The sequence below is a fragment of the Melospiza georgiana genome, chromosome 10 (assembly GCF_028018845.1).
Source record: "Melospiza georgiana isolate bMelGeo1 chromosome 10, bMelGeo1.pri, whole genome shotgun sequence".
Taxonomy (NCBI): domain Eukaryota; kingdom Metazoa; phylum Chordata; class Aves; order Passeriformes; family Passerellidae; genus Melospiza; species Melospiza georgiana.
The window spans coordinates 18,966,472-18,979,224 of record NC_080439.1 but is presented as its reverse complement, the minus strand read 5'-3'; the positions used below and the strand labels follow the sequence as shown (position 1 = coordinate 18,979,224).

Here is a 12,753-nt window from a genome sequence, read left to right as displayed (position 1 = left end):
GACAACCAAGGAAGATCTGAATGTGGATTCTGTTCTTTCTTTTGAGAAGGAAGGGGTTGAATCTGCACCTTTTGGTCGCTCAAAGCGATATTGTACCTTTTAAGTTCTTTGCAGATAACTTAAAAGATTTGATCAATCTTTTGTTGTGAGAAAGGTAAAAATATATTGTCTAGTCAATACTTCTTGGGTGAACCACACAAAGCTCAGCAGCTGCTGAGGGAGGTTAAGCTTACAGTGCTGTTCAGGCTTCCCTTGGGCTCCTATGCATTGATGTGACCCTCCACTGAACACAAGACTCCTTCATCCCCCCTTAAATAAGAATCTAATTGAATTTAACTGGGACAAAGTATTTGTTGTGGGTGCCCTACAGATGCACATGTACAGTGTGCATCCACACCAGGATGGTGAGATGGGTTTTCATTTAAACTGTTTAGGATTTGTGGATAGAAATGTGCCTGGCAATCAGATGTTGTACTGTGATTTAGCTGAAATACATTATTTGCCTTTTCCAATACAAGTCAATGCTCTAGCCCTTCAGTTTACTCATTTATTGCTGGTTTTGGCCCTTTGTTTTTCGAATTCCTGCTTTTTCATTTCTTCCTGAGACGCCTGCTCTATTGACAGCTAGAGCCACTTGCTGTTTTCTCTCTTTCCGGCCAGAAGAAGAGTGGAAAGACGCCCTCTGAGCTAATGCTGATATCACTTTCTGCAGTGACATCTGCAAGCAGATGTTCCTGTTTCAGTGACCAGGAACACCTCAGGTTTGTGTTAGTCCGCAGGCTCCAGGAAAAGAAACTAAGAAAGAGAAATGGTTTAAAACCCTTGTACATGAAGCAATCTATGTGTTTCAGGAATTTCCAATGTCTTTTCTCACAGGGAGGGATGCCATAGTGAGATTCCCTTCTGGACATGGTCTAACCATATCACCTGTGGTCTGTTCCAGGTACCGTAATTGTGTTTATACATACCGAATTCTGCCCGACAAAGAAAATAAACTAATTGTCCAGGTAAGCCATCTCTGTACTATTTGGTCTCACAAAAATGTATTTGAGAACTGCTGGTTTTCAAAGTAATTCCAATACCAAGAGGGAAAAAAAGATATAAGCAATTAAACTAATGTCAGGTCAGCACAATGTTGGTCTCTACTGCTGTGGAGATTTTGGTCTTCAGTCTGGTCCATAGCTGTGGCCATCAAAACTCTTGGACGCACATGCCTTCAATTCAGTGGCACAGCCATGTTTTATGTAACTGAGAAGCTCAGCATGTGGAATAACTTCTCCTCTAAGGCCAACTTCTTATCAATACATCATGAATCTTTTCAATCCAAAACTGCAGCACAGTTGCCTACACCCAGAGAATGTAAATAGAGTTCTGGTCTCAGGATCCAGAAAGTACCAGGACTGAGGGCAGGAATTTCCGATGTTCTGTTTATTCCTATTTTGATTTAGGAGCCTAAATGAGCCACTTCCCCTTCCGGTGCCACTTCCCCTTCCGGTGCCACCTCTCAGCCTCTTTTTTGTTTTAATATAAATAATGAAATTTGGAGTGGGGAGTGAGGCATGGTCTTGTACAGCCCCAAGAATTGGGCATGGGTTTACTGGGCAACAGTGGGGGCTGCAGCTGACTCATGCTCTTGGCACAGTCAGTGCTGCATGGGCATTCCCTGCTGTATGGAATGGAAATTCCCAGGCTACTCAGTCTGCCTTGCTATTCAGAGTGGTTCTGCAATAAATCCTTCCCATTTCAGTTGACAACTAGCTTCCCATACTATAAATCAGATTTCTACCAACTTCATGAGCAGCTTATATGTCGCTCATGCACCATGTTGGTTGTGTATTTCCTCACCTGCTTTGGGGTTATCAGTGTTTCTTTGAGATCTCCACTAAGAGGCAGCATATCTGAAAGCAGAGTAATGAGTTAGTGAGAACAGCTGCGTGCTGGCAGCTTGCTTTCAGCTGTGGGCTTTTGGTAAGAATGGTGGATTGTGTGTCCTGGGTGCACACATCCGGCTTGGCTCTTTCAAGACCTACTTTTGTGTATCTTGGGCTGTTCTCAGGAGCCCCACTCAGATGCAGCTCTGCACAGACACAGCTGTATTGCCTCCAAGGCTAACTCCAGGCTCTTGGTGCTGTGCTCCAGAGGACTGTGTGCCCAGGGCCAGCCACTATGGCCCTGTTGGCCTTGACAGCTGGATTCCCCAGAGCCATTGAGATTCCTCTGCCTCGCTTGCCCTTCTGTTTCTGAGGAGGAACTGGCAGCAGGAGTCTATGCTGGACATGACCTGGGTCTGTAGTGTTACTATGGCATGTCACCAAAGTTCATCCCTCTTCATGGAGCACTGGGTGACACTGTGCAAAGGAACTTGTGCAGGCTCAGCTGGCTGCTAGCCTGGGACCAGCACCCAGCTGGAACCAGTGTCTTGTCATTCCTACCTGGCTCCACACGCTGTGCTGTAGGCTCTTTGTAGTGATACTTGATATTCCCCCATCTTCTGATATATCCCAGCCATTCTGTCCTAAAGGGTGTGTTTTGGTGCATTGTGCTGATGTGATGTGGTGGTGGTAAGAGCCCAGAAGGTGATATGGTGTTCATCTTTGACAGTACCCTGAGAGCTGCAGAGATCAGGATCTCTCTGTGCCAGAGTTCACAGATGGAGCCCCACAGGCAGGGGGAGTGTTGGGGGACATCTGAGGCCCAGGCAATGGGCACAACTATCTATGTCCCACACCAGCTCTGTGGCATGGCTGGCACGGGACCCTGGCACTGCTAATGGTGTCCTTGCTCTTTGCACTGGCAGCAGTAAGATGAAGGGAACTTGTGGAACCCTAATTCTGAATAACTTTGTGGTATGAGATTGGCAGCTGTTTTGTCTTTTGGAAAACAAGCACAGAAATGATCCTATGTTGGGTTTTGCCCTGTGGGAGAGGAAGAAAGGCAGGCCAGAAGGTATCTGCAAAGGCAGCCACACAGCCCCACACTTTGTCCCTCTGTGCCCTGGGCAAGCCATGTCCCCTCCTCGTCCCTCAGCTGCCCTGCTGGCAGATCCTGTGAGAAATGCTGGACATGCAGCTTGGCCTGGAGCCTGTTCTAGCAGGATACAGATGCCATGAGTGACAGGAGAGTTTGAAACCTGAGCAGAGAGCAATGTACCTATGTGCAGCTACTCTCTGGAGAGCGCCAGGGCACAGGCTACTCACAGCACCTGCCAGTGAAGGTCTGTGCCAAGAGTTCTGTGCATTACAACCCAGGCAGGTGTGAGTTGTGCTTCCCAGGTTGTACTGGATCCATGATTGTTTCTGCAGTGACAAAGGGCCTGTTTTCATGTACAGCTCTTGTCTGCAGAGTTGTACATGTACAGTGCTCAAAACACTGCAGCAATAAGAAATCTTTTTTTCTCTGTGCTGTAGCAATGGGCAGCTCTTCTGCTGGATCAAGGTTTATGAACAAGAAATTGTGAGATTCTCTTGGGTCCCATGTTGTGGTTGCAAGGGATTTCTCTTGTTCCTGTATCACGGAATGCAGAGTGACTGTGGTGTACCTTTGTAAGCTGGGTTGCCAGGAGCTGTAGGTTGAATACCAGGGATAGGCTAAATTGAGTGTGTTGTTAACTCATGTTTTGAAGACATGACACCTCCTGCTTTGTGCTGCCTTATTCCGGTTCTGAGGTAGAGGCAAATGAAAGGGGCTGACTTCTTCCAGTGAGAGAAAGATGCAGTGAGAGTTATAATTAAAGCTCAGAGGAAAAACAGTCCTGTGTTCTTGGCTGCTGTTCTTGGTACAGTGTTCCAGCTGGGCCAGGCTTTTTGTTGGTCGCTCATCTATTGATTTTTGGATAAAACAAAAACTTCTTCATGTGTCTTAAAAGATCAGATTTTTGAAAATATTACTTCTTTGCAAGGATGTAAAAGCTGTTGACTAGGATGGAATGTGGACATTTTAAAAAATCCCATTAATAAAGGGAAGGGTCTACTAATCCTGTGGAACTAGATCAGATGTTAATTCAACAATCAGTAGATGCTTCTCATTTCTCGGTTTATAAAAATTATATAGGAAAGATTCAATACTCAATCTTGAGAAAGGCCCGTATTGATTACAAATATGAGCTCTGACTCATGAACCCAATGTGACTTTTTTTTTCAACCTGCACAGTGCTTCTTCCTAAAAAAAGGCTGTCTTCCTGCCCAGATCTGGACTTTTGTGTGTCAGGAATTTTTCTTGATGACAGCAGGTTTAGAAGATCTGTCATATCACAGCTACATACACAGCTCATGTGATATGACAGCTCTCCCTCTGCCACTCTGTGGAGTTTTTTCACCCTTAAAGCTGCAAGTTGCATAACTTTTTTTGTTAAGTCTTGGAGAGTACATTTCATTTTTTCTGAAGCCTGATCCCACCCTTATGAAATTATAGTGTAATTTTTTTTTGCATGGTTAAATTAACTATTAAAGGAGAGGTGGAAGAAAGAGAAGTACACATTTTTGCATGCAAAGCTGCACTTTTGCATTCAGGCTGAAGAAAAAAATATTGACATATGTCCTTCCAGCATTTTATGGCATGGATTGTGATCTGCCATTAGGATTCTACATCTGCAACAGTTAGCATGGTAAGGAATTTCTCTTGCCTGCCATATCATGATCATGGTTGCCAGGATGTTGAAGAAAAGTGTTGTTTCAGATGGAAAAATTGGATCACCCTTTTGAAAAAGTCCAGATAAGCAATTTTGAACTTGACACCTGCCTTCATTTGAAAGCAATGAACTGAAGTGTAGCACTAAGCCCCAAGTGGTGGCAGAAGGAGTGGGGGGTCCCAGTGGGTGCTGGGTTTTGGGCTAAAATGTAACAAAAACCCCAAAGGTCCCAGTCCTGCGGCCACTCTGACGAGCAGAGGCTCACCCACAGCAAGGAGAGCCAGTGAAGGACAGAACTCTGTGGTGGCAGTGAATTCTCCCTGCAGCAGCAGCATCTCCCCTCCAATCTCAACAGCGAGCGAGATGCTGAGATCAGCCCCTCATCCCCCAGCCAAAATCTGGTGGCATTTCTGCGCTTCCAAAGAGAAAGCCTCTGAGCTGACATACGGCAGCAAACTGCACCCTTCCCCTTCCTCCATGGTTACGTCTTTGTCTCTCTTAAGTATCATCTTTATTATCTCTTAGGCAACAAATGGGAGAAAATTCCATGAAAGAGGGGAAGAAAAAGGAAAAATCCTAACCTGATGCATCATCTTTTTTTACATTAATAGGAGGAAAGGGTGTTGAACAAAGACTATGCCTTGCATAGCACATGCTCCAAGGCCCTTCATTTTTTAATACCTTTTCGTTGCTTTAATATTTTTAAAGTTACAGCCTGTTTTTCTTTCCTCTTCCTCTCTCTGGGCTGTCTGAACTGCCCAGCTCTTTGATAGAAGGCAGCAGTGTGTATGCATCTTCCTGCTTCATGGGGAAACATGGGAAATATTCATTTTGCAGTCATAGCACCAGATCATCATTCCTGTGTGCATGAGTGCTTCTTGCATTTGTGCTGAAATGCATTATTTAAAAAGATTACTTACACTTATACTTGTTACCTATTGTAATGGGAGAGCCTTACCCTTTTTACTTGTGTTTACCTAACTTCAGTGAAAATTACAGATACCCTGGCAGCACTGTTTTACAGTGAGTGATCACATTTTTTTTTTCTTTTTCTGGTAATTTTCTTCTAGTCTGACATGGGGCTTTGTGTAACAGGAAACAAATAGTGCTATGTGAGCAGTTAGAAAGCAGGCCAGCAGCTGTGACTCATGGTGCCAAGTGACACTAAGAGCAGATCACCAGTGTGCTCTGCGACTCCCAGGTGCTTGGGGAAGCCCTAAGCACTGTATAGGGCTTTCTGCTGAGACCCTCCCTCCCCAGTGCACTTCTAGAAACACATATTTTGGGAATTATCTTGATTTGTACACTGTATATGGGTTGACTAAATATGGCAGAACAAATGAGATTCTCCCTCTTGGGATGGGCAAGAAACAGGATGAGTGAGGTGCCTGTCCCATCACTGTCAGCAGGGCTGTGCCTGCTCCTGAGCAGGATCAGTTCTGCCTCTGTTTGTGAGTCCTGCAGGGTGGGGCTGGGGCAGAGGCCCCATCCGGTGTGCAAACCCGCTCTGGAGCTGGCTGCTGTCCTGCTAGCAGCATCTGATAAGAGCTGTGAGTTTAGTTCAGTTCTTGCATTCCTGGTGTCACTGCTGCTGTCACCAACGTCAGAGACACTGTCTGCCTGTGCCATGTGCAGTACCAAGTTCATTGTCTGCCCTTTGCACAGAGATGCAAAGTTTTTGTTGTTCTCTTTGTTGCTGCACTGTAATCTCAGTGAGCTGTGCTGCTCTGGCTCATGTGGCCACCAAAAGATTTTCTGTAACAGGATTTTGTGATTTGGTCTGGACTTTGATAATCTATCTGTATCTGGTCAAAACCTTTCTAGTGGGAAATTGCTCTGGAGATGGGTGATAAAGCAAAGTAAAATGCTTCAAGTGAGGCTCAGCCATCCACCACTTACAGCGTCTGTCACAATTCTGGGACATGTTTGTACCTGTGCAACCTCATGGGCTGCAGTGAAGACAGGGCAGGCACAGCTCTCCCTAAAATGCCACTTGCAGATTGCACAGAGGCTGTCTTAAGAAAAGATAATGAGAATGGAACAGAATTCACCTGAGTTATCTGTTACCTTGGAAAACTCACTGTGCTCTTGGGACTGTTGGAACTGCAGGTCTGAGAGATTAATCAGAGCGATCACTTTTCTTGGATAGAAAGAAGGGACAAGTGAACAACCAGACAATACTCATAAGCAATGTACTGAAGCATGGTTAGGGCAGCACATTTCTAGTATGTCCAAAACCATAATTTAATTATACTAAGTTTCATTTTGTTGCAAAAAAAGGTAGATGTTAAAATTTGAATCTTTTTCAGCATAATCTAATGTTGATTTTAATCAGTTTGCAAAACACTTTACATGTAGGACTGAAAATATTTTACAATCAGGGCTTAGCAAAATCCATGTATTTCATGTTTCTGCAAACTATCTAAATCTATTCATACAAGGAAAATGTTTTTTCTATTCTTGCATCTGAGGTAGAAATGAACATAATGCACTACACAGGTTTTGGAAAGCTGAAAGAAGCAGCATTTAATAAGAGAGCTAGGTATTTCCTGAAACATGCACATTCCTGCTACTGAATCTCTCAGTATACAGAATTCTTCATACAAACAAACCATATCCAGCTTTTGTCTAGTTTGAACCCTTCCAGAATGTTTCCAGTTTCCTGAAATATTAAAAAAAAAATTCAGAGAATATGGTTTAAATCAACTTAAAGTGATATTATTTTGTTTTTTAACATTCTGAAAATGTAACCAAGTATTTGGAAGCTAATGCATACCATGAAGTGAAATCCCTTTTCCTTTTATCTGGATGTGCTGTCAGACAAAATCTCCCTCTAATGAGTGAAATGCAAATGAATGTCATCAACTTCTTTTGCTGTTTGCCCTCTAATAATTGTGTTACGTTGTAAAGCCTTCATCACATTTAAAAATGAAAATTGCAAATAGTCAATCCTTGCTGAAGGTACAAAGCAGCCTCCAGGAGCTGCAAAATCTTTCCAGGCTCAGGAGATTAGGGCGGCTATACAGTAAGCAGTTTAACAATTACTGTTTTAGAAGAGTAATTGTTTCACCTGTTATCCTTTGAAAAGTGTTTGACCACCCAAAATCACACACCCAGCAGCTCTTTCCTACCTGCTAAATCTTCCCCCCAGTCTGTTACAAGAGCTTGGGTGTACAAATGATCGAGTTATAAACATGTATAACCCTGAGATGAGCCCTTGGGATACACCCACCTCACTGTCTCCCAGACTAGCAAAAGGAAAATTTTCCTGAAATTTTGGAACTCTTATGGCAGATGAGAAAAAACAACTGAAAACTTATGCAACCAACATTATGAACAAGAAAATACACTCGTTTTGCAGTAATTTGATTGATATTAGCTTTAATGTTGTCACATATCACAGTCACATATTGTTCAACCCATTTGATTGTCTAATCCTTTATAAATTTGGTTTTTGACACTGGCCAAATGCCAGGCACCCACGAAAGGTGTTCACTCACCCTCTCCTGCTATAGTTGGGCAGAGTAGAGGGAAAAAAAAATTAACAAAGGGCCCATGAGTTGAGATAAAGACTGGGAGAAAACACTCTAAAGGCAAAACAGGTTCAAATTTAAAGGTGCAAGATAAATTTATTATTAACAGAGTCAGAGGAGGATAATGAGAAGTAAAATAAGCCTTTTATTAGTGTTAAAAGTGTTAAAAAACCACTTTTTTCTCCCCCTCAGCCCCTCCCTTTTCCCACCAACCACCAGGGAGACAGGGCGTGGGGGTTTTGGTCAGTTTGTCACCCAAGAACTTCTTCTGTTTGCTCAGGGAGAGGAGTTTTTTCTCTGTTATGCCCTTGGGTCCCTCCCACGGGAGACAATTCTCCATGAACTTCTCCAGCGTGGCTCCAATCTCACGAGCAGTAGTCCTGCCAAAACTGTTGCAACGTGAGTCCCTCCCACGGACAAACATTCTTTCCTAAACTCTTCTGGTGTGGGTCACTTGTCCATGAGGTGCAGTCCTCAAAGGACAGGCTGCTCTCATTGGGAAGCATCTAGAAATATTTTATATTTCCAGTGACTTCAGATGAAGCTTCATAACTCAATTTCAGGTATTCAGGAAGACAACAGATTATTTCCCTCTCAGCTGTGTGGTAATGAAGTGGTGTGTTCTATTGCTTTTGTGCTTTGAGGGATGATGAGCCACAGAGGAAAGTAATCATTTACAGGCAGGTCTTGAGTTTTTTTTCTCAAAGAAAGAGAAATTATATTATTACTATTCTTATTCTTATTCTTATTCTTATTCTTATTCTTATTCTTATTCTTATTCTTATTATTATTATTGTTATTATTATTATTATTATTTTGTTGGTGCTGTATGAGGCATTTTGTCCTGATCATTTAAAATAGGAATGAGTCTTGGAAAACACTGATATTAGATTTGTTTACAATGATTCTTATTACAAGTATCGCTGTCGCTAAAAAATTGTTTCCACACTCCCTACTGACAAGGAGATGCCCTTTCTTCTTTAGAGATCTACCTTGATTTGCTGATGGGATGGATCATTGCAGGCTGCATCCCTCTCCATGCAGACATGGAACTCATCCAGCACATCACAAGGGTCACACAGGCTCCAGTTAGATCTCATCCAGTCAGTCTGCACTGCACCCGTGGGGAATGGGAGCAGTACAACCTACACGGTCTGCAGCATACTGCTGGCATTAATGTCAAATATAAAGATACAATCACCTTTGAATATCAGCTGAAAGTATTGTCCTGGTTGCACTTGTTTTAGGTAAACAGGGTCTGATTCACCAATACTCTTCAAATTTACCTTTTGGTGATTGAAGTTGTTACAGCTTTTAAATTAAATTTAGCATCCTTGAGTTTTCAGATTGCTGCATAAATATATGCAAGACTTGATTTCAAATGACAAAATAGTTTAGGGAAATGAAACAGACTTTAGCAAAGATAGCTCAGACTCAGTTGTTTCAGTCCCTCTGAAAGAATGAAGTCACAATGCAGCTTTTGGTTGTTCCCAGACCTTTGCCCAGCTGTCTGACTTCTTATATCTTCAGTTTGTACTTCTGTCAGAGTTTTCAGTCTTGGTTCTCCTCTGCAAGTCTAAACTGGTTGAGGTCTGTTCCATCCCAGGGTTCTGAAGTTGTCCCTCTGCATTATTTTAAAAGTCAGCATAGAGCACAGCTGGGTTTAGCAAACCCCCTGGACAAAGGATGGTGAAGCTCCCTGCGGGCTGGGGTTGCTCTCTGTTAGCAGACTGATAAGTCTGAGTTAAAATTTCCAAGCAACTCTGCATGAAGCCTTTTTCTCCAAAACTTGATGGGGCTGTAATGACCTGTGCTGTTTAACAGCTTTAGTACCAAGTGTTCCTCATGATCAGACACAGCAGGAGCCACGGGCAGGCACTGGTTGCTCACAGAGGCCCTGGGTAGCCTTGTCATTGTATAAGTGCGTGCAAACCCAGAAATCCTGAGTCCAATTTCAGGGGCCAAAGTGTAACAGAAAATGTGCAACATCCACTATTTTTATTCCAGAAGTGCAATTTAGGGGAGAACATAAAAGGAAAGGGTTTGAAGGGTGTTTTCTTTCTGGTTCTAGTTTTGTGGTTAGCTTTGCTAAATAATGGTGCTCCTTCAGGCTGGGTTCTGTATCTGTTCAGTCAGCAGCTGTGGCTCAAGGCTTTTAATTGATTAAGAGTTTGCAGTAACTGAATGAAATAAGGGACAGCCCCTTGAAAGAAAGGACAAGTGGTCATCCTTAGTGTCACAAACATGGTAATCAGTTGCTGTAGCTAAAGCCTGAGAAATTCTGCAGGCTAAAGACAGGAAATTGTAACTAAGGCTTCTACCCTTACTGTGCATTGCTTAGGGGTTTGCATTACGCAACCCCATAAAATTATGCAGTACAATGTGGTGCATGCAGCTGCTTCCCATGTACCGTCTGCCTGCATTGCTTCACTTCAGCAGTTTATCTTCAATAAGTATTACCTTTTTAATCTTACATTTTTCCTTTCCCACTGGATAGTTTATGTAATGTGTGCATATTTAGTGCTTGGTGACACTTGAAACTGGGATTCATTCAGCCAAGAGGACAACAGGGAGCTGATTATGGATCCTCCACTGTCTGCTGCACAGGTTGGAGACGATTCCCAGGAGCTCAGTATAAGACTGCTGTGGGCTGAGGGGTCCTGCTCAGCTGTGCATACACAGCCATTGTGAGCACGTCTTCACCTGTTTCAGGGAAAAGTTCTTTCTCCTAGGACTCTGAACACCACACACAGCTGCCTGGGTACACATTTATTGCCTTCTACAAAGGGAAAAGCTGAAGGGAGCTTGGGAACTTCCACGAGAAACAAGTAACCTGCAATAGTTCTCCAGTCCAGGTAATGTCAGCTGAGAGCACTGACAGAATCACAACGATGACCTCCACTAAGTGCCTTCGGAAACAATGACTGTGCTACATTTGTTGCCTTGGGTGCCTTGATAGCTCTTGGGAACCCAAGTTTTCAAGCTTATCTTGGTAAGCACTAAAGCTAGATACTTTTTGAAGAAATTAAAATGGAAATTTTCATTTGACTTCAAGTGTTGAAGCTCTTTGGTGGAAAACCAAAAAGCACAAGGCTTGTGATAAAATCACAAAAGTTCTTAGAAGTAGCATACTCCAAAACTTTTACTTAAATTCCACCTACACACTACAGAAGTGCTAAAAAAAATGTATCAGATCCTCATGGATCTGCAGTCCTTGCTCATTCATCATCAACTCATCTGACTTGCACCCTGTAGCTAATTTTAATACCAGTCCTTCAAGTTCCATCATGGAACTGCACTGTTGTTTGCTTTTTGTTGATGTAAATCTTATTTATTATAACACAGAGAAATGCTGAAAGGGTTGTTTGCTCAGCAGGGTTCTCTTGGTGCTACAAGCTGAATCATTGCATGCTGTATTGGCAAAATCTTTTTGAAGACCAGAGTTTGAATGGTTTATTTAGTGCGAAGAATGTGAAGAACTATCTCAAGTACATGGTCTTGGTGCTTTCTAGAATTGTTTGGGGTTCTTCCTGGCTTCTATCTAACTATATTAGTTGGCTATTTGGCAATTAGCTTATTTTTATATGAACCATGGAGTGGTGGAGCAGAGTGGAAGGGGGTCTTTAAGTAGGATCTGAGTACATTGGTTTTATGATTTATGTCTTTATCATGTGTGGAGAATTCCAGTTCAAAAGACTTCCAGAAATCTTTACCTTCCAGATTCTAAACCTCTAATATGTTTTTCTTTAGGATGTAGAATTTTAGCAAGGAACTTGAGATAAAAATCTGGCAGCCAATTATACTCTACTGAGAACTCCTTTCAATATTCCTTTCCTCCATCAGACTCTCCTAATTTACAAATGTCCCAATTCTGCCATGGGAGCTCTGCCTACCTGTGAACATGACTAGTCTTCAGGCTGCCAGAACGAAGCCTGGATGGGATCACAGAGAGGAGAACTCTTGCACAGCCAGAAGAGATCAACAGTGGCAGATATGAGAGTCAGGATCTTTTTTAGGGTTAACTGCAACTGGGCTCACATTCCACACACAGAGAGCATGTTAAGCATTTGAAACAAAGAATGCATTGTGCTTCTCAAGTCCTTTCCAGGACACTGCACATAGGAAAAAAGTGAGATGGCCTTTCCCAAAATTGGAAACCTTCAACATTCCCATTTTTTTCTAATTTTTTATAAGAATGGAATTGTGATGCAGTGTGAGTAATTAATACATAGAGTATTTTAAGTCAGTATCATGCTTAAAGAAATGGAGCTTGTGGCAGTATGTACTGGCATCCTTCAGTTGCACTGGAGGAACAGAGAATTTTGTATAGGATTTATTAATTTCATAGGATGGAAAATACAGTAATTTATTTTTTTTCCTTTTTTAACTCAGATTTTTTTTTATGTCTGATTTTCAGCCAGGATCACAAACTAGAAATAATATATACTTAGTTGTTGTTAAATTGTAATTCCTTGTTTCCTTCCATGAATTATCTCTTTCAGAAATTCTGAATCCCTCTTTCCCAGAACTCTATGAATTCCATTTCACCCAAAGTCTTAAAAGATCACTGTGGCAGAAGTGACATGTATTAAC

At 42.4% G+C, this 12,753-nt stretch overlaps 1 protein-coding gene across 3 annotated transcripts in view; it reads left to right on the top strand.

The window, feature by feature from the left end:
- INPP5D (inositol polyphosphate-5-phosphatase D) overlaps positions 1 to 12,753 on the top strand; it is a 56,195-nt gene that overhangs the window by 11,171 nt on the left and 32,271 nt on the right. For all 3 annotated transcript variants that reach the window (XM_058031551.1, XM_058031554.1, XM_058031552.1), the window contains one exon: positions 944 to 1,007. In XM_058031551.1, the coding sequence (XP_057887534.1) occupies positions 944 to 1,007 (64 nt within the window). The remainder of the gene's footprint in view (positions 1 to 943; positions 1,008 to 12,753) is intronic.